Source organism: Trachypithecus francoisi, unplaced genomic scaffold (assembly GCF_009764315.1).
Source record: "Trachypithecus francoisi isolate TF-2019V2 unplaced genomic scaffold, Tfra_2.0 Lachesis_group2, whole genome shotgun sequence".
NCBI lineage: Eukaryota > Metazoa > Chordata > Mammalia > Primates > Cercopithecidae > Trachypithecus > Trachypithecus francoisi.
In genome coordinates this window covers 103,875,371-103,899,133 of record NW_022681465.1, presented here as the reverse complement: position 1 = coordinate 103,899,133, position 23,763 = coordinate 103,875,371, and the positions used below count along the sequence as shown (strand labels likewise).

The window sequence follows — 23,763 nt, the reverse complement described above, 5'->3', positions numbered from 1 at the left end:
GACCTAATTTCATTTTAATTATTAATGTTTGCATTAGATTTTTGGATACCCTTGAGGGCTATGATGCTAAATAAGCAATGACTTATTAAAAGTAGCTTTCTGGGCCGGGTGCTGTGGCTCACACCTGTAATCCTACCACTTTGGGAGGCCGAGGCGGGTCACGAGGTCAGGAGATCGAGACCATCCTGGCTAATACGGTGAAACCTTGTCTCTACTAAAAATACAAAAAATTAGCCAGGCATGGTGGCACACGCCTATAGTCCCGGCTACTCAGGAGGCTGAGGCAGGAGAAGGGCTTGAACTAGGGAGGCGGAGGTTGCAGTGAGCCAAGATTCCACCACTGCACTACAGCCTGGGTGACAGAGCAAGACTCCGTCTCAAAAACACAAAACAAAATAAAAGTAGCTTTCTTTCTTTTTTGTCTCTCACAGCTTCATTATCCTTTAGATGAGGGAATTAATTTCCAAATGGATCACACAATGTGGGCAAGACGATCTAGTAGGATTAGAGGAGAAAATATTATTATCTTTATTTTTACATTGTATATTTAATCTCATCCTTCTTAAATTTAAATTTTGAGTTAAATATTGTAAAACAATGTTTTACAATAATATGCATATTAGTGGACTAGTACAGGTTTATAATCTATAAATAAATAATGAGGGAATGCTAATTTTATGTAATTTTTTTTTTTTTTTTTTGAGACAGAGTATTGCTGTCACCAAGGCTGTAAGTGCAGTGGTGCAATCTCAGCTCACTGCAACCTCCCCCTCCCGGGTTCAAGCAACTCTCCTGCCTCAGCCTCCCCAGTAGCTGGGATTACAGGTGCATGCCACCATGCCCAGCTAATTTTTGTAATTTTAGTAGAGACAGAGTTTCATCATGTTGGCCAGACTGGTCTCAAACTCCTGACTTCAACTGAGCCACCCGCCTCAGCCTCCCAAAGTGCTGGGATTATAGACGTGAGATATTGTGCCAGGCCAGAATGCGAATTTTATTTTATTTAGTTATTTTGTTACTGAAGGGATATAGAATCATAAAAGTTTGGAGACCTTTATTCTAAAAAGGTAACTGTCATCCTGCCTGTATTTCAGAATCACTAAGAGAGATTTTTGGCCGGGCGCGGTGGCTCAAGCCTGTAATCCCAGCACTTTGGGAGGCCGAGACAGGCGGATCACGAGGTCGGGAGATCGAGACCATCCTGGCTAACACGGTGAAACCCCGTAGCTACTAAAAAATACAAAAACTTAGCCAGGCGAGGTGGCGGGCGCCTGTAGTCCCAGCTACTCGGGAGGCTGAGGCAGGAGAATGGCGTAAACCTGGGAGGCGGAGCTTGCAGTGAGCTGAGATCGGGCCACTGCACTCCAGCCTGGGTGACAGAGCGAGACTCCGTCTCAAAAAAAAAAAAAAAAAAAAAAGATTTTTAAATAAATTACATTATGCCTCACCCCATCCCAGACTCAGTGAACCCAGCCTTCAGGAGTGAGGTATTGAATAAGTGTATTTTCTTTTTTTTTTTTTTTTTTGAGACGGAGTCTGGCTCTGCCGCCCAGGCTGGAGTGCAGTGGCCAGCTCTCAGCTCACTGCAAGCTCCGCCTCCCGGGTTCACGCCATTCTCCTGTCTCAGCCTCCCGAGTAGCTGGGACTACAGGCGCCCGCCTCGTCGCCCGGCTAGTTTTTTGTATTTTTTAGTAGAGACGGGGTTTCACCGTATTAGCCAGGATGGTCTCGATCTCCTGACCTCGTGATCCGCCCGTCTCGGCCTCCCAAAGTGCTGGGATTACAGGCTTGAGCCACCGCGCCCGGCCGAATAAGTGTATTTTCAACAAGCACTTTCTGATGATTCTGACACAAATCTCCTTGCTAAAAACCACATTGTTATCTAGAACTAAGTTCACCAAGGGCAAAGTAGATATCTTTCTTGTTCACCTTTGTATCTATATATATAGCGTAGTGCTTAACACAGAGTAAATGTTCCATAAATATTAGCTGGAGGAATGAATGATGAACAAATGAGCCACAACCCAGAGATAGCCTCTGACTCCCCTAGTCTTTGTTTTCATAATTACTGTTTTCATATAATTGTTTTACACATTCAAGAACCTTTTATATATAAAATTGGGTACCTTATTTTGATTGCTTTTAATAAACAGTTGTTTAATATGCATTTTAGCATTATTTAGCATTTAGCATTTCCTATTATCAATGATACTATTTTTAAAAATATTGGCTGGGCCCAGTGGCTCACGCCTGTAATCCTAGCACTTTGGGAGGCCAAGTGGGAGAATCAGTTGGGCCCCGGAGTTGGAGGCTGTAGTGAGCTGTAATTGCACCACTGCACTGAATTCAGCCTGGGGAACAGAGCAGGACCCTATCTCAACAACAACAAAAAAGTCTTTATGTCTAAAGCTTTCTTGTGTATATCCAATTGTATGCTTAGAATAGAGCCTCAGAAGTAGGATTTTTGGGCCAGGCATGGCGGCTCATGCCTGTAATCCCAGCACTTTGGGAGACCAAGGTGGTTGGATCACCTGAGGTCAGGAGTTCGAGACCAGCCTGGGCAACATGGTGAAACCCCGTCTCTACTAAAAGTACAAAATTAGCCAGGTGTGGTGGTGGGCGCCTGTAATCCCAGCTACTCAGTAGGCTGAAGCAGGAGAATCACTTGAACCAGGAGGCAGAGGTTTAGTGAGCCGAAATCGTGCCCCTGTACTCCATCCTGGGCAACAGGAGTGAAACTCTGTCATGAAAAAAAAAAAAAAGGAAAAAAGGACCCAGCGCGGTGGTTCATGCCTGTAATCCCAGCACTTTGGGAGGCCAAGGCGGGCGGATCACGAGGTCAGACCATCCTGGCTAACACGGTGAAACTCCGTCTCTACTAAAAATACAAAAAAATTAGCCAGGGATGGTGGTGGGTGCCGGTAGTCCCAGCTACTCGGGAAGCTGAAGCAGGAGAATGGCATGAACCTGGGAGACAGAGCTTGCAGTGAGCTGAAATCGCGCCACTGCACTCCAGCCTGGGCGACAGAGTGAGACTCTGTCTCAAAAAAAAAAAAAAAAAAAAAAGACAGGTTTTCTAAGTCAAAGAGTAAAAACTTTTATTGTCTTTTTCCCCTATGGCAATTTTTTTCTTTTCTTTTCTTTTCTTTTTTTTTTTTTTGAGATAGGTCTTACTCTGTTACCCAGGCTGGAGTGCAGTGGTGCAATCATGGCTCACTGCAGCCTTGACCTCCCAGGCTCAAGTAATAAACACCCACCTCAACCTCCCGAGTAGCTAAGACCAGAGGTACACACTAGCACGACTGGCCAATTAAAAAAAACAAAACAAAACAAAACAAAAACAAACAAAACTTTTTGTAGAGACGGGGTCTCACTATGTTACCCAGGCTGATCTCAAAGTCCTGGGTTCAAGTATCCTCCCACCTTGGCCTCCCAAAGTGCTGTGATTACAGGCAAGAGCCATTGTGACCAGCCAAGAGAGTAAGAACATTTTAAAGGCTGTAGCTATTGTGGGAAGAATAAATTAACATTGAACCCAGATCTGGTTCAAGGAGCAAGGCCTTGCTTGCAGGGTCCTTGCGGTTTGGCAGAGTGAGGATCTTCCGCAGGGCTTTTTGGTGTGGCAAATAGACTCGGAGTGTTTGATTGCCTTCTTGTCCCTGTTTCTACCACTGACAGGCTGTGACACTTAGATTCTTCAAGCCTAAGTTTCTTCACCAAGAATATGAATATTCATAGCTATGTGACAGGGCTGCTAATTCTGAAGCACTATCCCAACGGTAGAGCTAAAAGCATTAATGTGTATATTTGACATAGTTCCAAAGGGACAAAAGATTAGAGTCTAGAAGTGGCTCTTATGAAAATACACCACTCCATCTCCCTTCTGTTGGAATATACTGTTTACCCAACAGGGGGTTTCAGTGCTAGTTCCTCAGGTGGGGTCCCAAGAGATCCCACAACTCCAGACTCAGCCCCTGAGGAAGGTTCAGAGCTGTTCAGCAACTCTGGCCAATGGGTCACTTTGGAAATATCAAAGGTGGTTATCGTTGTTTGCAAAAGGTAGTGCTGCTATAACTGACAAAAATAATCATGAGGCTGGGTGCAGTGGCTCATGCCGGTAATCCCAACACTGAGAGGCTAAAGTGAGAGGATTGCTTGAGGCCAGGAGTTCAAAAGCAGCCTGGCAACATAATGAGGTCCTGTCTCTATTTTAAAATATAAATAAAATAAAATAACAAGTGGTCTGAGCACTCCTTCTCTTCATGGTGTGCCAAAAAAACTGGTCAGACAAGTTCTTGCTCATGGTGCCAAGCCACTCTAAATAAAACAGAAGCAGCTCCCGCTTCCTTGTTTACTCCAGAAACTACCAAGCAGATGGCAAATGTTTGACTGTCCTTTGGCATGTCTAATTGGATCCCAAAACCATGGTCCGCATTTCATTTTTGCTTTTTTGTTGTTGTTGTTGTTTGTTTTGTTTTGTTTCGTTTTGTTTTGTTTGAGACAGGGTCTTACTGTCGCCCAGGGTAGAGTGTGGTGGCACGATCTCAGCTCACTACAACCTCTGCCTCCTGCGTTCAAGCAGTCCTCCTGCCTCAGCCTCCCAAGTAGCTGAGATTGCAGGCATATGCCACCATGCCCAGCTAATTTTTGTATTTTTAGTAGAGATGGGGTTTCACCATGTTGGCCAAGCTGGTCTCGAACTCCTGACCTCAAAGTGATCTGCCTGCCTCAGCCTCCCAAAGTGCTGGGTTTACAGGTGTGAGTCACCATGCCTGGCCTGGTTTTGTTTATGAGCCTGGGTCTCATTCTGTTGCCAAGTTGGAGTGCAGTGGCTCTATCATGGCTCACTGTAGCCTCAACCTCTTGGGCACAAGTGATCCTCCCACTTCAACCTCCTCAGTAGGCTGGGACTACAGGTGTGCAGCACCACACCCAGCTAATTTATTTTTGGTTTTTTGTAGAGATGGAGTCCCACTGTGTTGCCCAGACTGGTATCTTTGGTATAGGGCTGTGTTCTCAAATTCGTGTGTGTTTAAGGATGACTCAAGGTACTCAGAAGATGTGCATATTCCTGGTCCGACCCCTAGAGAGTCTGATTCTGTAGTCTGGGGTGGGGCCCAGGAAACATTGGCATAGTAGAAGCAGCCCTACCCAGATAGGAACCAGAAGACTGGGCTCCATTTATATCAGCAAAAACCTGAGAAGTCACTTCACCTCACTGGTACCTCTTTCTTCATGGTAAAGCTTCATTTTTACAATGAGGGGAGCAATACTCACTCATTATAAGGCTGGTTACCAGAAGATCCAATTAGAAGCCGTAGACAGGAAAAGCACCACTATCACTCAAAGCACATACTCAAGGTCTAATAATTTTGGCTTCTGCCTTTCACAATGAGAAAACCTGGGCAACACCTGGTTAGGTAAGACTGTAGGCCCACTGTGAGCCTCTGTCCTGTGGTGGAGACTCTCTTTTGTGCTTGTGTGTTTTGCGGTAACAGATCACAGCTGGCCTCCCACCAGGCTATGTCTTCTGATTTCCTGCATGGCAGTCCTTGCGCTGGGCGTGATCACCACTGTGATTGGTCTTGGGATCACCTTTGGAATACCTGTAAAACCTGCAAGTATGTGTCACCTCTGGGGGACCAATCTGTCAATAATTCACTCAACCAACAAGAGTATATTTATACTCCATATATTTCCAAAATGGGTGAGTCTACTGATAATGTTCGGCATGTAGTAGGTGCTAGCCACTGCTCTGTTCATTTCACACATCTTGTCTTTATTTTATTCTTAACAAACCTGCAGGGTGCTATTACCATTATGACTGAGAGTCGGTGGGGGGAGGAAACTTGCCCCAGAGCATATCGCAAATACATTAATAAGCCAGGTTTCTGATCCAGGTCAGCCTGACTCTGAAGTCGGGATACAGTTTCCACCTTCCAGGAGTTTCCGCTGTGATTAGGAAACTGGTGAAACAGTGGTGGACAACACAGAACAGCATACGACCAGGAATTAGATTGAATGAGATGATACATTTTCTAGTAATTTGAGAGAAATCAGCTAGCACTGATGCTGAAGGGACAAGGTCATGAAAGTGAGAACTGGAGCCACACCTTGTGGGGGGTTTCAGATTTAGATTGAGGTTTGGGAAGAAGTTTGCCAGAGATGGAAACTGTGTATCCTCTGGTAGAACACAAAGGATTAGGACTTCGCCCTTCACCAAACTTGAAGTATGTGAGGAAGAGAGGCGAAAAATAACACTGAGTACTTAAGGGGTGCGGGTGAGTGAAAGATAAGGGAGGTATTGCAATATCTCCCTTATAAGGGAGGTAATGCAATCCAGTAGCACTGAATTGCATTACACACACGCATCCGCACATTCACACCACGCTTCCTCTTGCCACACTCTGGCAGATGCTCTCCCCTCTGCCATGATGCCCTTCTTCCATTGCTTATATGGCTGGCTCATAGAGGGTTTAAGACTAATCTCAGGTGTCCCCAGACTGAGCGAGGTGTGCCACCTCTGTGCTTCCACAAACCCTGCATAAACCTTAACCCAGCTCCTGGCCACACGGTGCAGTAATTTTCTGTTCTGTAATGCATTTCGAAGACAAGCAATATCCTTCTAATCCCAGCCCTGCTACATGCTTATTGGACAAATGCCTTCAGTAATGCATGTTGATTATAGAACTGAACCTTGATGCTGTCAGAAGTAGGGCCATGGAAGTCTTTTGAGATGATAAAAGCAAGTAATGTTTGTGTGGTTTCAATGAAGGAAATGGAGTGTAGAGAAAGTGATAGATTTGAAATATGGGAAACTGACTCATCAAATTGCCATGAAAACAGACAGACAAACAAACAAAAAAACCTAAGGCTTAGGGTGTTGATCTCCTGATGAGACCAGTTTTGGACTCACGATCCTAGCCAGCTTTGGGAGTTAGTAGGATTCTACACAATGGGACATTAAGGGTAAGATCTGGATTCTCATTTTACCTTTTGAACACTCATTCAGAAAAGCATTTATTGAGCACATATTATGTGCCAATAATAGTGCTCTGCTCAGGTCTCCTTCAAGAGCATCTGCATCAGGAAGCTCCATTAACTGACAGCACCAGCCACCACCTGTCTGGACCCACCACCACATTCATGCCAAGGCTACTCTTCCCCACGTGGTTCCTAGGCAATGACTGAGCACTGTGGGGTTGCTAGTGCTACCCATCCCTCAAGACATGGGACCCTGCTAATGGGTGACTTTACCTCAAAGACTCCACCTTGGCCTGTCTGAAACTTTCTTAGAACTGGCTGCAGGGCAGGCACGGTGGCTTACGCCTGTAATCCCATCACTTTGGGAAGCCGAGGCAGGAGGATCACTTGAGGTCAGGAGTTCGAGACCAGCCTGGCCAACATGGTGAAATGCCATCTCTACTAAAAATACAAAAATTAGTCCTGTGTGGTGGCAGGCACCTGTAATCCCAGCTACTCGGGAGGCTGAGGCAGGAGAATTGCTAGACACCAGGAGGTGGAGGTTGTAGTGAGTAGAGATTTCGTCACTGTCCTCCAGCCTGGGCGAGAGAGCGAGACTGTCTCAAAAAAAAAAAAAAAAAAAAAAAAAAGAACTGGCTGCAGTCTAAGGCTTCCTACACAGACCTTCATTACCCCCTCCTTTCATAGGCATTAGAACTGCATCAGGATAGGTCCCATTACCTACCTTTGCTTCCTTCCCAAACTATAATCCTCCAAGTTAGCTTCACTTCTAATCTAGTTTGGTGTTAATTTCTCAGAGGACGAAAAATGACACAGGTTCTTGCAGATTATCAGAGCATAACAGTTCTTGTCCCTAAAACCACAATGCCAGGCACCTCTTAGATTAAGGGATATAAACTGGTGTTATCTGCCTCTTGTCAACATAGTCCCAACTATAAAATATTTAAGATGTAAAATGCACCTTTACCAAGCCCTCACCCCCTCTAAATCAGGCACCTAAAGTATTTCCAGCCTGTTTATCACTCTACACACCCATCTGGAATTTTCTGGGTATACATTATTTAGGTGTAAATGTGTCTGAGATACAAATGTTACCAATGAGCTATTTATATCTTAACTTCTACCATCTAATTTTTATGCACTTGAAATTTTTAAAAATATCTTTCACATTATTTTGACTACCTCCCATTCGTTTTTCGATGGGGTAATTACATTTAAACAATAAGATCAATTTAACTCATAGTATCTTCATGAAGTCAGCATAGAGAGTTATCCTTGCTCTCATTTCTAGCTAAGAAAATAACGGAAGGGGCTACATAACCAGCCCATGGTAAAGCTCAAGCCAGAGCCTAGGCCTATGGACCCTCTCCCAGGCACCTTCCAGTACTTCTCCACCAGTAGTGAGTATATGCTTGTTTGCCCACATACAGTAGTATTACAAAAAAGAATGAGGGAGAATAAGAAAGAAAAGAGGGAGGAGAAATAATGGGGAAAAGGACAATGGTTACAGCTAAAACTTCAGTCAAAAAAAGAATGATGGTAAGAAGCATAAGGGGGAAGAGAGGCATGTTGTTATTAAAGCTGATGTTCATGATCATGAATGCATGTGTCAACATTTAATACTTGTCTTAATTTAATACTTGTCTTCCAGATTTAGGCCAGGCACGATGGCTCATGCCTGTAATCCCAGCACTTTGGGAGGCTGAGGCGGATGGATCACTTGAGGTCAGGGGTTCAAACCAGCCTGGCCAACATGGTGAACCCAATCTCTACTAAAAATACAAAAATTAGCCAGGTGTGGTGGCAGGTGCCTGTAAACTCCCAGCTACTAGGGAGGCCGAGGCAGGAGAATCACTTGAACCCAGGAGGCAGAGGTTGCAGTGAGCTGACATGGTGCCACTGTATGCCAGCCTGGATGACAGTGCAAAACTCCATCTCTAAATAAATAAATAAATAAATATCTTTCAGATTTACCACCTCGACAATGTAAGACAGCTTCACAGCAACTGGGCTTCTTATGAGAGGACCTCAGCACTTGCTTGCCACCCTCCCAGCTGTGTAATGGCAAACTGGACTGCAGTCAAGGGGAAGACGAATCTGCTACCTACTGTGGTAAGGTGGACAAGTAATTAAAATTTAAAAACAGTCACCAGCAACTAATAACTAAACTTCAGAATTATATGAAAACATTATTGTATGTGAATGCTTTCTATTAGAATTAATGCCTTTGTCTAATACAGGTCAAATGCCCAACAGAGTATCTCCCACAAAACTTAATATTCAAGTGTCCCAACCAGAAGATTTGGACATATATGGACAAGGTGTGTGACACAAGAAATGACTGTGGTAATTGCTCAGATGAATCAGGTAAAAATGAAAATATGTCATTAATTTTTTCATGGCTTCTTGGAGTAGCTACCCTTATACTTCAATTACATAAATTAACTCATGCTTACAAGCCTTCCTTAAGGATACATCCCTGATTTTAAGATTCTATCATTTCCAGTAGTTTGTGCATATTTAAACTAGATTAATTCTCTAGCTAAGAATACAGCCAGTTCTGTAAGAATTACCAAAGGAAATAATCTTGATAGCTCTTATCTGCTATCAAATTCCTTCTATATTTCTTTACAAATGTTGGTGAAGATCAAACAAAATTCTGTTGAGTGCTTTGGCTCTCAAAAAATTTTTTGTTTGACTTTGCCATTTCCTTGCTTTTCCTCCCTCCCTTTCCTCCTTCTCTCCTCCCCTCATTCTGTTCCCTACAGTAGTTTAATACTTGGCAGACACCTGATCATCCCACAATCTCATAAAACTATGGCAGAGGTGCAATTCCAATACCTCGTGGCCCCAATTAGTATCTGAAAGCCCTATCAGAAATACATTAAATAGACAATTTCCTGCCTTTTGTCTGGTCATTGTGGAGGGTAGAAATAGAAATGCTAGGAATTACAGATAACAATGCTGTGGCAAATAAAGACTAAAAGTATAAGGAGATCCTTTTCTTCTTGCTAGCTGCCAATTAGCAGTGATTCTTTTCCCTGCTGATTGAACATATAAACTCAAAGAGACCCTTTCTTATTATGTAATATGTCAGTATGTTTATTTTTAGGCTGATGGTGAGGGGTAGTACTTGTCTTGGCTTTTCAAAGTACAAATTCTTTCACCCAAACATGTAGAATCTTTAATAAACATCTGCAATTTCCCTGCTGGGCAGTTTTCACTAATATCTTTAAGATCCAGGGGGCAATTTCTTTTCCAATAGTATCTTTTTCAGTCCACCTTGACATTTTAACAGTTATGGTTTTAAAAATAAATAAAATTGTCTAGTTTTACAGTGCCCAAAGTGTTCAGGCTGGAGATGTGATACTGTTTTCTTTGCTGACTGTGCCTGCATTCCCAGAACTCGCTGCAAAAATGGCATTCAAGACTGTGCTGATTGCCGCGATGAAAACTTATGTAAATAGAAGACTTTTCTAATCTTTTTTTTGGAAAAGCTGAAAACTGTTATTAGTTGCCTTAATACTTCTCTCAAAAAAAGTATATATGTGTATAATATATATAACATATATTATATAATACACATACTCTCATATATATCTTACTGGGATGGCAGAGGGAGGGAAGAGCTACTGAAGAACATGAATCTAGCATTAATGGAGAAAAAGAATGATTAGTAGAAATCAGACCAAAATCTTACTTTCAGCTCATTTCTGTTTCCAAATTTTAGAATGTAGCTTTCTGTTCTGTGAACCATAGGGTTTTGGGAATGAAACAAATGTATTTTAGTTCAATTATTTCAACAAATAAAGGGTATTAATCCTAAAAGCTCTCAGATCAAAACAGATGTCTATTTCAGTTTCCAGCTGAAAACGAGTTTGTTCCGGTCTGCCCCTCTAGTCTGCCAGGGTCTAAAATTCTTTCCAGCAGGTAGTGAACTTGAAAGAGCAGACTTGGATTTGAATCTCATCCTAACACCTGGGGGGCTGTGTGACCTGAGGTAAGTAATTTCACCTCTTAAAGATAATTTTCTTATCTGTACAATGAGGCTCTTTCTTGGGGTTATAAGCAAAGACACAAAACAAGTGGTAGAGTGCTTTTTATATGTAACAGCAGCTAAAGGGACTCTAGACAATTAAAGAAAAGTTGCAAGGATATGGTAGATTGCATTATTATCCAAAAATATCTGCTACCCTGGAAGGTTATACTTCCTCAGTCCCACAGCCACTACTATGTATGTGACTTGCTTTGGCTAAGGAAGTTTATTAATGATATGCATCACTTCCCAGCATAACTTTGAAAGAGCCAGCTGATTGTTCTCCATCTTTTCCCTATCATGAAACTGGCAATGTCCCAGTTAGATGTTTCTGAGTACAGCAGAGCCCAACCATGGGCAAACCACAAACTTCAAATGTGACAAACCTTTGTAGCAACTAGACTTTTGGTCCTTTCTAACTGTAACATAACCCTACCTATTTTGATGTTGAAGAAACTACAAGAAAAGCTTGTCAAATTAATCCACAGCCACCAACACACACCCTTATTTATACAATAAGCTGAAGAAATAATTTTAGATTGTTGGAAAGAAGTTGCTGAGTGCAGGCACAACAGGCTTAACCTTAGACAACATCTGTCCAATAAGCAAGATTTGCTGGGACAGGCCTCACCTGGAAATCGATTGCACTTGTTTAGTCCCTTTCTGCTACGCCTAGATCAAACCGGAAAGATATTCAGACAGTGGCATTCTCCACAAGCTTGTCAGTCAGTCAGTCACCGCCAATACTTCTTGAGCTGAGAATGTTTCCAATCATGCTACTCAAAGCAGGGCCAGTAGGCCAGTAGCATTAGCATCATCTGGGAACTTGTCAGAAACATAAATCCTCAGGCCCCATGCCACTGCCCTCCAGCTTAGCCATTCCACTTGCTTTGGTTATGTTTGTAACAGCTTTAAGGGCCAGCAAGCACATGACCCACCATCTTCTCTGCCAGGAAGCTGAATGTCCCAGACAGGTGCTAGCATCAGTGTGGGACCTAGCGTGACTATATAAGCACAGCCCAACCTGACCCACAAGTCTGCAAATGTGCATTTAGTTTTTATAATTTTGTTGCAGTTGAGACTTCAGGATTCTCACTGTAGCAGTGTACTTCAACAAAACTGATAAAAAACACCCTGAGGAAAATACAATGTAAATATGTGTAAATACTATTTATTCAAAACTTTGTTTTCCCTACAGTTAACAGTAGCTTTTAGATACAGCTGTATAGTACTTTCAAAAGGTACTTGCAAATTGCTATGAAGATTTAAAATAAATTATCATTACAAGTAGAAACTAAGACTATTTTCTTCCTCAAATGGCCTTGGTTCAGATTACACAATTGTTTTAATTGTAATTTGTAAGAATGTTTAAAGTAACCCGATGAGGGATTTCTGGGACCATGAAACTGTTTGGTAACCTGATTATGGTGGCAGACATTACAAATTCTTTTAACTGTATATGCTCAATTTTACTGTACATTTTTTATTACATAAAAACATAACCCTATTCATTAGTGTTGACACTTAAGGTAGACAGTGACCCAGGAGCCATTCCTATTCTAAACACTACCTTTTCCAAGTCACCTTATAAAATATCCTACAAAGAAGGGATCTGGGAATTACTTTTACGTTTTACAAGTTCTAAACCTCAGGTTACATCTACAAAAAGGAACTATTAGTTCTTCACAAATTGAGGAATAAAGGAGGTAACACCAAGGTAATTCAGAAAAGGCACTTAGCATATGCCTACAATAGAGAATAGCACAGGGAAAAGTCTGTTTATCTATTCTATTCTCTCTCATATTTACACCCACCACATACCATGGAAGCACTAAGGACTGTTGGAGAGAAAAGTTTTCAAACATGAGAACTTTATACCACCTTTGTTACACTACACTGTGATTTTAAATCTTTAATCAAATCCCAAAGGTTATCAGCCATATTACATACCATGATTAGCTTTCTTTTTTTTTTTTGAAGCGGAGTCTCGCTCTGTCGCCCGGACTGGAGTGCAGTGGCTGGATCTCAGCTCACTGCAAGCTCCGCCTCCCGGGTTTACGCCATTCTCCTGCCTCAGCCTCCCGAGTAGCTGGGACTACAGGCGCCCGCCACCTCGCCCGGCTAGTTTTTGTATTTTTAGTAGAGACGGGGTTTCACTGTGTTAGCCAGGATGGTCTCGATCTCCTGACCTCGTGATCCGCCCGTCTCGGCCTCCCAAAGTGCTGGGATTACAGGCTTGAGCCACCGCGCCCGGCCATGATTAGCTTTCTATAAGCAATTTTGTTTTACTGTGTACAGATCGGTGTCAATAAAATAATAATAAAAAAAAAACTGTATACTAGGCAAAGAACTTTATTAACCTTTGTTTCAAACTTGATTCCCAGGCTTCTTCGGCTTAATTAGCTGCAAAGAATGAATTGTGTATAAGCAAAAACTGAAAAGAGCTGCAGTGTCCAAGGGGCTTGGGCTTAAAAATATTAGAGATCTAGATTTTATCAGATCCATAAACAAAAATTTCTTAAAAAGCAGTCATAATATAAAATAGCAGCTCCCAGTAACTTCTTCAAGTTTTATCTTCAGAAGTTGACTCAATTCAGTTTGCCTCATTCTTGGAAGCCTCATCAAAATTCTCCACAAGATCTAGGAAAAGGAAAAGAGTAGAAATTCTTAAAAAAGCCAAATCTACAAATCATCATCAATCTTGAAAGGGGATGAGGGAAAGACATTCATTTGCCAGTGATAATAAATACTGTGTCATAGCCCCAAGAACAAGAATGGAAGGGGGAAAAAAAAGCCCCCCCCCCCCATAGACTGGTCAACATAATATGGGGAAGCAGAACCAAAGAATACAATGACACAGAATGTTAAAATTTTCCTGGATTCCTAAGGATACCTGTCTATGCAAAATGGGAATATTTGTGAGTCTAGTGATTCTCCTGCCCAATAAATATTTTAGAAGAAAGTAAATTTATCCAATAACAAGAGACAAAAATGTCCATGATTCCCAAAGGAGTTATGCTGCTACAGATTTTAGAATGCTTTTATATATATATATATCCCAAGATACCTGAACTACTCCACACCGTCTTGTAAATTCATGAATTTCAAAGTAGGGAGCAAGGGTCATTAGTGCTCTGCAGATAATAGTTATATTTAGGGTACTATATATACTTATTTATTCAATATTTAAGATTAGATACCTACACATCCTTGGGATCCCACACAGAAACAAGCCAAGTCAAGTCTATAAACATAATTCTCAATTACCTAATTTTGCATTGTTTTTCTCATTCTAAGTAAGGTCTATGTCCATCTTAACTTACCACCCCTCTTCCCTGGGTAGTTTATCCTACAAAGATTTCTTATTCTCCCTTGCTAAGATTCCCTAGGTTAACCTCAAGTAAATGTTCCTACCTGGAACTTCATCATCATCATCCTCTCCAGTAGCAAGTGGTGCTTTTCCATCCACAGCTATGAAAGGAAAATGTAAACATTATTTGTCTAGGTTTTTAATAAATAACCACCCCCCCAAAAAAAAACAGATGAAATGCCAAGTGTTGTTACAACTTATTTCCGTGATAAGGGACATCTGGGATTTTATCTACGATACTATCAATAACATGATATTCTAATGTCTACAAATGGGTTAAAATACTAGGAACAGCCAACAAACAAAATTCCATACCCATCCTTTCAATCCCTCTGGGCCACCATAGGCCCTGAGGTAGTATAAAGGCAGTAGGGAGCTCTTAGAGTGCAGGTAAAGCCCACATACCAAATCATGGTAAGATTTATTTTGGGAGACAAATGAAGATGCCATTTTCTCAACTATTTTGTGTGTGGCACAAGGGTGATGCTCAACAACCACTTACTGAAATGAAAAAATTAAAGTAAAAAAATTAAGAGTCTGTGAGTGGTAAGCATCCACTCTACTCTATCACACAAGAATATGAACGTACACAGGAGAGTTATGTACTAGCCCCATACAAGCATCAGTGGGATACTTCAAAAGCCTACTTCAGCTCTGAAAGCCCTGACAGTTTAGAACCTGCAACTCAACGTGACAATGAAAATGAAAATTGAGGCAGATTGTCAATACCTAGAAAAACATGGGTAAACTAAAGAGCCATATATAAGCCTCTGACTTGCTCCTGCATTCCCATTCTTCAAAATTTTAAGAAGGCAGAAAACAGCGTAACACTGCCACATACTCAGATGTATACTCAGCTACACTATTTTCTGCCCTGAATAAAATCCCTATCACACTGTAATTAAAAATGCCAGAATATTGGCAGGCCATTTTTAAAAGATTACTGGTAATATCAACTATAAGATGAAACTGAAGTAATTTCATAATTTACACTAATTTTTTTTCAATTCCAAACTTACAAGTAGTTATTGGCAAAGCACCAAATTAACATTTTCATCATTTCTAGTTAATATTAAGTGTCTGATCCAAATCAAGTAAGTAGAAAACATTCCACAAAATCAAGTGTAACGATCACAGTATGCTACATCAATTACTGCAAACTTGAGCAAGGACACTTGCTTAAAATCAGTTACAAATCTGTTATTTTTAAAGCTTGCATTTCTAAACTTAAAAATACTCATATCCATTCTGAGCCCTGAGATCAGAAATCAGCTGCTAAATGAGTAATTCCCTGGCAAAACCATTACTAGCAAACTCACATTGTTTGGGCAGCGCTTCGGCCAGTCTCCTTAAACTAGTCAGACTATCTGCGCCAAGCTGGTTTAAGATGCTGGGTAGCATTTCTGTCAGCTGCTTCGTCTCAGCATGGCCTGTAATGGTGAAAGTGTTTGCTGCCAGAGATGCCTGAACTTTAGGGTTGTTAAAGTGGATCACTGTTCCTTGGTTTGTAAACATATTCACCTATTAAGAAAATAAAAATTTTAATTAGCAATGCTGACCAAAGTCTCTTAAAAGACAAATGTTTTATTAAACGAAGTCTGCCTAACTAATCTAGTATTTCGCTGCGAAGCACAGGTGAAATTTTGCCTGGAATGGCATATGCATTCTAATAGTCAGATTTAATGATCTCCCTGATATTTATTAATTTATGGTAGAAAAACATCGTAGGGACTTTGAAGTCACTAGGTTAAACAAAAACAAAACAAAACCAAAACACCCATTTAATGCATGAATGTTAACTTTTCCCAGCCAAATCTTGTTTTTTTAAAGAAACAAAATTTGACACTTGCCTCTTCAATACCGGAGATATTGTTTACCCCTAACTTCTTTAAGGAGAACTGGAGTTTTTTATCATCTGCTGTGGCTGTTCTATGAACCACCTTCTTCTTTCTGCGAGCAGTTCCCTAAAGTCAGGGAGAAGAGGAAAGAAAACAGCACATTTATACCACAACAGATATTTTTCAAATGGGAATAGTTTCCAATTCATTTCTGACCTTTGGATCTGTATAAGAACATTACCATAATCATAAACTTATGCAGTGAGCAGGCAGGTTAAGACAAAGATAGAAGTAAAAAATGGGAAAGGAAAAGAATGATCTTTACAAAGTTCTACTTTTACATTTGCTCTAGAAGTGATCAAAGAGGTAGCATGTGTCAACCTAAATTAAGCATTTGAAAGAACTCCACATCCAGAATTATTAACCTTTTCTGTTTTTTTTTTTTTTTTTGAGACAGGGTCTCACTCTGTTGCCCAGGCTAGAGTGGCTCAATCTCAGCTCACTGCAACCTCCGCCTCCCAGGTTCAAGCGATTCTCCTGCCTCAGCCTCCCAAGTAGCTGGGATTACAGGCACTCGCACCATGGCTGGCTAATTTTTGTATTTTTAGTAGCGATGGGGTTTCATCATGTTGGCCAGGCTGGTCTCAAACTGCTGGCCTCAAGTGATCTGCCCGCCTCGGCCTCCCAAAGTGTTGGGACTACAAGCGTGAGTCACTGTGCCTGACTCCTTTTCTGTTTTTATATTAAATAAAAATCAACACCCAAATTAGTATTTACAGGCAAGATAGTGTATGGAACAATCAAATGAATCTGTATATAGACTTCTATAGCACTCCAGAGTAAAGTCTGAAGTCCTTACACCTTAACCTACAAGAGCTGTACACAAACTGTCCTGCCCTTAATATGCCACTCCTGACTGCATCTGCTATCAACCCTCTTCAGCCAAATAAACCTTGGCTGTTCTTTGAACAGGCCAAGCAGGTTATGACCCAAGGGTCTTTGCACATGCTGTTCCTCTCTTTCTGGAACATCTACATGGCTCTTTCCCTCACTGCAGATCTCAAGTCTTATGTCACCAGGTCAAAGTGGTCCTTCTCAACTACCCAAAGTAAAATAGCAACTTCCACACTCACCCATCAATTTCTTTCTATCCTGGTTTATTTCTCTTCATAACACTTATTACTATAAGAGATAAATACATTTTATCATCCATCTCCTTTCATTAGAATGTAAGCTCCATAAGGACTTGTTTGTTGCTATAAACCCAGTATCTACAAGAGTCTAGCTCATTGAAAGCACTCAAGGAAAGGCTATCACACTCAACTACCTCATTTTCCCCCAACCTCCATCCCTATTCATCCTTTAAAATACTCAAGTCATTACCTCTTGTGTGCCTTTCCTAAATTCTACAACTACCCCCTTTCCCTATGCCAAATCATTCCCATCTCTAGATTTTGAAAATGCTTTTACTATTGTACTATGTATATTACACCGTGAAAACAGATTTTTTTTTTTTTTTAAAAAGACAATAATCAAATTATCACCACTGCTAGGCCTAAAGCCCACCTAGGGACTTTAAACTTCCTAAATTTTATATTCTCAGGATCCAACATAGTAAAGGCTTAAATAAATCTTGTTATTTAACTGAAGAAAATATCTATAGCTACCAAAAAAAAAAAAAAAAAAAAGTACTGGTTACTAACCTCGCCCAACTATTAAGAACAAAAATCACTTTGAAATGGTCATGTATGTATCTGGTTTCCAAAGAATCTTCTCTAAGAAATTCAAAGGAATTTCTAAGATTGTAAAGACAAATCCAGCACACCTTCTATAGGTTTCAGACACTTCACATATGTCGAGTTCAATTTTCACTTATTAATGCTCTGATTAGATATGAAAATAAAAGGCTTTTGTAACATTTACCTAAGAGCACCTAACACCTGCAGTTTTCTCTAAAGCAAAATTAACTCACCTAATTTCACATCACATAAGCACGCTTCTTAAACAGTGTAGAAATGTTTCCATATTCTGTGACTACAGAAATACTTCTTGTATTATTAGCTAAATGAGTATTAAGATGTTAGGACACAAAATTTAATCTTGTATCAGCTTTAAATATCCTAGCAAATCTCAAGATTTTCCTTTACCCTAAAGTGATGTCTCCCAAAGTTAAAGCCTAATGATGAGAGTAACAACAAAAAGATTGCACATAAGCATATTATTCAAATTACTGCTTCTGAAACTGTACTGAAAGTAAGAGTGGTTAAAAACACCAATATAAGAGCATCCAAACACTGATACACAAAAATTTGAGTTTTGCTGGCACTTGAAGGCCACAGTCTGGTAACAATTGATTAAAAAGGGCAAGAAACACCTAACGTTGTTAAATACGTGGGTGTGGATCTTGAAGACTGCTAACATTAGCAAAAATAAAAAGTAAAAAAAATCAGGATAAATTCACCGCTGGCAAAGTTCAGTAACTTAACAAAGCTGTATATTATTAAGTCTAAGTGCAACTTCTGGCTATCTCACAGCTGACTCTAAGTTAAACGCTTAAAGTTGGGAAAAACTAATAGGCAATAAACACGTACTATGGAAGCTTTACAAGTTTTACCAAGTAGAGACATGCTGTGTTTCAACAAGCTACCACACCTTGTTAAATACTAAGAATGTGCTAACAATACAAACTAGGTAGACCTCTGTCTACAGTGGACTTCTAAGTAAATTACAGGACAATCTAAAAATCAACTTCAAAAAAGAATCCCCTTCCACCAGGAAAAAACAATTAATCAAAAACTGATCATTTAAAAATCAGTCACTTTAATTCCCTCATTTTTATAGTAATTTAAAGTCAGAAAAGGAAATACACCTACTTGGGTTGTATTTTCAAATTTAACGGTCACTGTTCTTAAACTCCAAAATGTACCTACATCTTCAAATACCCTTGAAAATATGCAACTACCCTAAAGAATATTTGGTTCAGAAAGCAGTACAGAAAGGTCTCAATTTACAAGAGACACAAACAAGCACTGACGTTATACAACTTAGGCCAAAACAAGTCAAGGGTATGATGTGCACAACGATCTAACTGAAATGACACAATTTCCTTACAAATTAAATTAGGAAACACTTTTGTTCTACTTATACACTGTAACACTGAAAACACAAACATATTCACACAAAAGCGATGTTTTTAGCTCGTCTCACTGATGTGTCTGTAACTCTCGTCTCCCCGGCTACTCGGGATTTGCTAGCTCCATGAATTTCCCTCGACAGGCAAAGTTTGTCACCGATAATAGAAGTGCAAAAGGAATATGTTTTTAAAAATACCTAAGCCTTAAAAAAAAAAAAAAAAAAAAGCCCGAACTATTAAAACTTACTTTCCCACCAATGCGCACTTGTGCCTGCAGTTTGGCGAGTTTTTCCTGGTTCATGATTGTTTCTTTCATCTAGAAAAAGAGGAAATCCTCAGCAAGGATAGGTTTAGCTCACTCTAGCATTCCATGCTCGTTATTTCCCAAGATAACAGCAGGAAAATAAACGTCCTACACAGGCCGAAACCTGGATCCCAAATCCACCCCGCAAAGCTCCAAATTTGGGTTTCCAGGGAGCCCAAAGAGCACCCGCCTCCCCACACTCCCCCACAGCTCCCCGCTCTTGGCAGGCCCGGATCAAGGGCTCTACCCCACGCCTGGCCAGCACCCCCCACCCGTGGCCCTGGCCTGGCCTCGGCCTAGCCAGGGCCTGCCCGGCCCGGTCACTCTCCGCAAGCCTCGCGGTACCTGAGGCTCCTGTCCTCGGGTTCCGCCGCGAGGTGGAGGTAGAGACAGCGTCGCCTCGCCCCCAGGGCAGCCGCCCCTGGCTCGACCTCGCCCCCGAGAGTCAGCCTGAGCGGGTGCGCCTGTCCGTCGCATCGCCTTCCTCTCCTCCTCTGCCCTGTCCCTCCCTGTCTCGCTCCTTCAGGGAACTTCCCGCCCCCGCTCCCGTCCTCCTACCACGCCGCCGTCCAGAGCCTTTTTGTACCTTGTTGGAGCGAATAAGGGGCCGCGCGGGGGACTAGGGTTGGTGCTCAGGGGGTCTCGGGTGGACCAGCTGAGATTAGGCGCACACACGCGGGGACGCAAGATGGCAGCTAAAGGGAGGCCGGAAGTGACACAAGGTCCCTTCCTCCAAGAGTCAGGAAACGGACTTCGCCGCGAGCTCAGTTCTTCTATGCGCACGCGCGCCAGCGTTTGTGACGGTAGGGCTAGTGCGTTCTCTTCTCCTCCTCTTCCAGTGGCTGCCGGCTGCAGGCCCCACGAGGGACTTCTGGCTTCGGGCGCCGCCCGTACCTCTGGGAGAGGCCACAAAGGGGTCGGAGAGCGCGGTCCTGTGCAGTTAGGGTTAAGTCCGCTCAGTCTCCATTGGGCTCTGATCCTGAAGTTCTGTGCCCTCCGAAGAAAGGGCCTGTTCACGTTTCCCGGAGACGCTGGAGGTGCTCAGCTTGTGCTCACCACTCGAGCAGCCCTACCCTTGCTGGAGGTGTAGGTTGGAGAATTGTAGAATTTTCCTCTCGGCCCGAATGAGCCATTACCAAAGCATTTTGTCAAAAATAGTGAAGTTAGTTTTGCTCTCCAAGATTAGGTGGTGTGGTAGATTGCGGGACCGAGGTTCAGAATTTCTGGGGGCTGTAGCCCCGAGCCTCACACCTCAGAATGCAACTCCATACGACGAAGGAACTGGTAATGCGCATTTCAGCCAATATAGCAGATGACTAACCACCTTAAAACCCTCGACACAATTATCTTGTTTATCAGGAAAAAAATGGACTCCTAGACATTGGCATAGATTTGACAATTAGCAGTTCACGGTTAAGCAGACTTTATCTATCTTAATCCAATCAAAGGAAAATTTCTGCCTACTGTGTTTGGAGAGACAACTCGTGGATGTGAGTTAAACTTTGCTAAACCCCAGGACAAGCTTTAAGACAAAACTGCTGATACTTAAAATGGCAATTTAAATAAAAATGCTGTCTGATCAGCCTTTTTGTGGTCTTAACCATGAAATGTTTTTGCGTATTCAAAAGTGAGTCCGAAATCTTAGAATACAATGTATACAGCAAGAAAACTTGTGTAAGTGCAGACTCCTCTCCAGTTAAGATCAATGTTTAAACTTTTTGAATACTTTTTACGTATAAGTTTGTTGAAATTGATGTCTCAAGAACATAACTGGTGAGGACAGCTGTATTGCTTTTTAGAATAATTGTTACAGTTATATTTACAAAAAACAATGTTGCTTCAGTTAAAGATGAGTGAAGTTTAGTTCAGGAAAGGGTGTTCGTAATGGATCACCTTCCTAATGACAAAGGCCAAAATGGCAGTACCAACAGTTCTGTGCTCTGGAGATATTACAAAATACACAGAAAGACTCCCCCTTTTGAGAGAAATGTCTGTCCAGGAACGGTTTTTCCTCTCCTCCATGTTATATTGGAGACATTTGAAACGTCCTAGTCACGTGATGTTTTCTGAGCTTTTATAGAAAAAAGATTCTATGTATGTAACCTGCCACCTGACTTTTTTTTTTCTTTTTCTTTTTTTTTGCCTTCCTTCCCCTCTGCCCTGACTCATCTTTTAATACACCTGTTTTCAGGAAATATTGTGAGCTACTTTATTTGTTTATTTTTATTTTTTGAAACCAGGGATGCTGCTAATTTTATTTTTATAATTTTTTTAAATGTAAAACTTTAAAAATATTAAAAGAGATGGGGTCTCAGTTTGTTGCCTAGGCTGGGCTCAAACTCCTGCGCTCAAAGGATCCTTCAGTCTCAGCCACTTGAGAAGCTGAAACTACAGGTGTGCACCATTTTCCCTGGCTTACGACATTTTTTTAAAAAAGAATTTACTCTCGTTCCTACTTTTCTCTCCTGTTCTTTCATGAATTTAAAGATTTGCCGCGTGTTGAAAATATAAAAGATTCCTTAATGGTAAAAAAGAAAATTTTGATTTTCTTTTTATGTTCTGCTTTGGTTTGGTTTTTGTGCTTTTCTATTTAGAGATGGAAGTCTTGCTATGTTGCCCAGGCTGGTAAACTCCTGGGTTCAAGCCATCCTCCCACCTGGGACTTCCAAAGTGCTGGGAGTACAGGCATGAGCCACCATACCTGGCCAAAATTTTGATTTTTGACTCCAGCTGCTTCTGCTTGTTTTATGAGTAGTCAGGAAATTCTGATTCCTCTAATAATTATATACTCGACTTTTCAAAAATATGGTATTTTTTGTTTCAAAAAATGTTACTACATTGCATTCTTAGCTCAAGGATGCCAAAAGAGTAACTTGTGCTAATGTGGGAGCCATTTCCAGTATGCTCCCAATGTCTATGGCAAATGTGAGTAATTGGCTCCCACGCTTTCCTGCTGGGCTTCAAGGAGCCTAAGAATCATTTACTCAGCACTCAAGATGGTATCTGTCAATAGAGAATGCAAGAAAGGTGAACCCTGTTTGCCCTCCTTGGTTTATAGTTTATAGCCTAATCAAAGTCCATGAATTGTTTTCATCTCTCAGCTGGACTTAAGTCAGCTTCAGCAAAAGTCAAAATATCCCCTTCATATAATGCTTCTTTCTGTCTTTTTTTTTTTTTTTTTTTTTAGTCTCGCCCTGTCAGGCTGGAGTGCAGTGGTGCGATCTTGGCTCATTGCAACCTCCACCTCCCAGGTTCAAGCGATTCTCATGCCTCAGCCTCCTGAGTAGCTGGGATTACAGGTGCCCACCACCACACCCAGCTAATTTTTGTATTTTTTGTTAAAGGCGGGGTTTCACCATGTTGGCCAGGCTGGTCTCAAACTCCTGACCTCAAGTGATCTGCCTGGGATTGCAGGCATGAGCCACCGCGCCTGGGCAACTCAAGATTCTTAATAGATGGTAGGGCTATTTCCCTTTTTCACTTTTGAAACTGACATATTTACGGATATTCTATATACATTTTAGGTTTTGTTTCATTTTGAAATTTTGATTAGGATTGGTTGTATAGATTGATTTGGGAAACTTGTATATATTTTCTAATTGTATGCCTCTGCATTCACTTGTAGGAAATCTGGCTATTTTTAATATATAGGGATTTAATATAGGGAATTGGTGCTTTACAAAGTTTGAAGGACTGGAGGAGTGGGCTTTGGCGTGGGCTGTCAGAAGTGAGTCCTAAGATAATACAGACTTAGTATCCCTAATGCAAAAATTTTAAATCCAAAAGGCTCCAAAATCCAAAGCTTTTTGAACACCAGCATCATGCTCAAAGGAAATGCTCACTGAGCATTTCAGATTACAGATTTTCGATTAGGGCTGCTCAACCAGTATGTACATAATGCAAATATTCCGGAAAAAAAAAATCCCAAGTCTGAAAAATTTCTGGTTCCAAGCATTTCACGTAATAGGTACTCATCTTGCACTCAAGAACTAGGCTGTCATGGGACCTGCTGCAACTGTTTTCACCCATTAGGAGGATGGAGAATCAGGACCCTACAACTGGAATTATTGATATTAAGAATGCACCACTGTAGCTACA

General features: G+C 41.3%; 2 protein-coding genes across 5 annotated transcripts; one reads left to right on the top strand and one right to left on the bottom strand.

Moving 5' to 3' along the window:
• Positions 1-8,957: 8,957 nt before the first annotated feature.
• On the top strand, positions 8,958-16,741 carry LOC117065247 (low-density lipoprotein receptor class A domain-containing protein 1-like). 2 transcript variants are annotated; one of them, XR_004429863.1, is made up of 3 exons: positions 8,958-9,096; positions 9,225-9,351; positions 16,686-16,741. XR_004429863.1 is itself a non-coding variant. In XM_033179853.1 (3 exons), the coding sequence occupies exons 1-3, from the start codon at positions 9,046-9,048 to the stop codon at positions 10,916-10,918; spliced, it is 246 nt and encodes an 81-aa protein (XP_033035744.1). In that variant the 5' UTR covers positions 8,958-9,045; the 3' UTR covers positions 10,919-10,970. The 2 variants fall into 2 exon arrangements, 1 of the variants encoding a protein (XP_033035744.1); XM_033179853.1 differs by lacking the exon at positions 16,686-16,741 and adding an exon at positions 10,851-10,970.
• Positions 13,357-20,447, bottom strand: BTF3 (basic transcription factor 3). Of its 3 annotated transcripts, none has more exons than XM_033179850.1 (6): positions 20,011-20,447; positions 19,609-19,677; positions 16,241-16,354; positions 15,710-15,911; positions 14,435-14,491; positions 13,357-13,660 (listed from the first exon to the last, which is right to left on the bottom strand). In XM_033179850.1, the coding sequence occupies exons 1-6, from the start codon at positions 20,140-20,142 to the stop codon at positions 13,614-13,616; spliced, it is 621 nt and encodes a 206-aa protein (XP_033035741.1). In that variant the 5' UTR covers positions 20,143-20,447; the 3' UTR covers positions 13,357-13,613. The 3 variants fall into 3 exon arrangements, with proteins under 3 accessions (XP_033035741.1, XP_033035742.1, XP_033035743.1); XM_033179851.1 differs by having other exon boundaries at positions 20,252-20,443; XM_033179852.1 differs by lacking the exon at positions 19,609-19,677 and having other exon boundaries at positions 20,252-20,434.
• Positions 20,448-23,763: the final 3,316 nt, after the last annotated feature.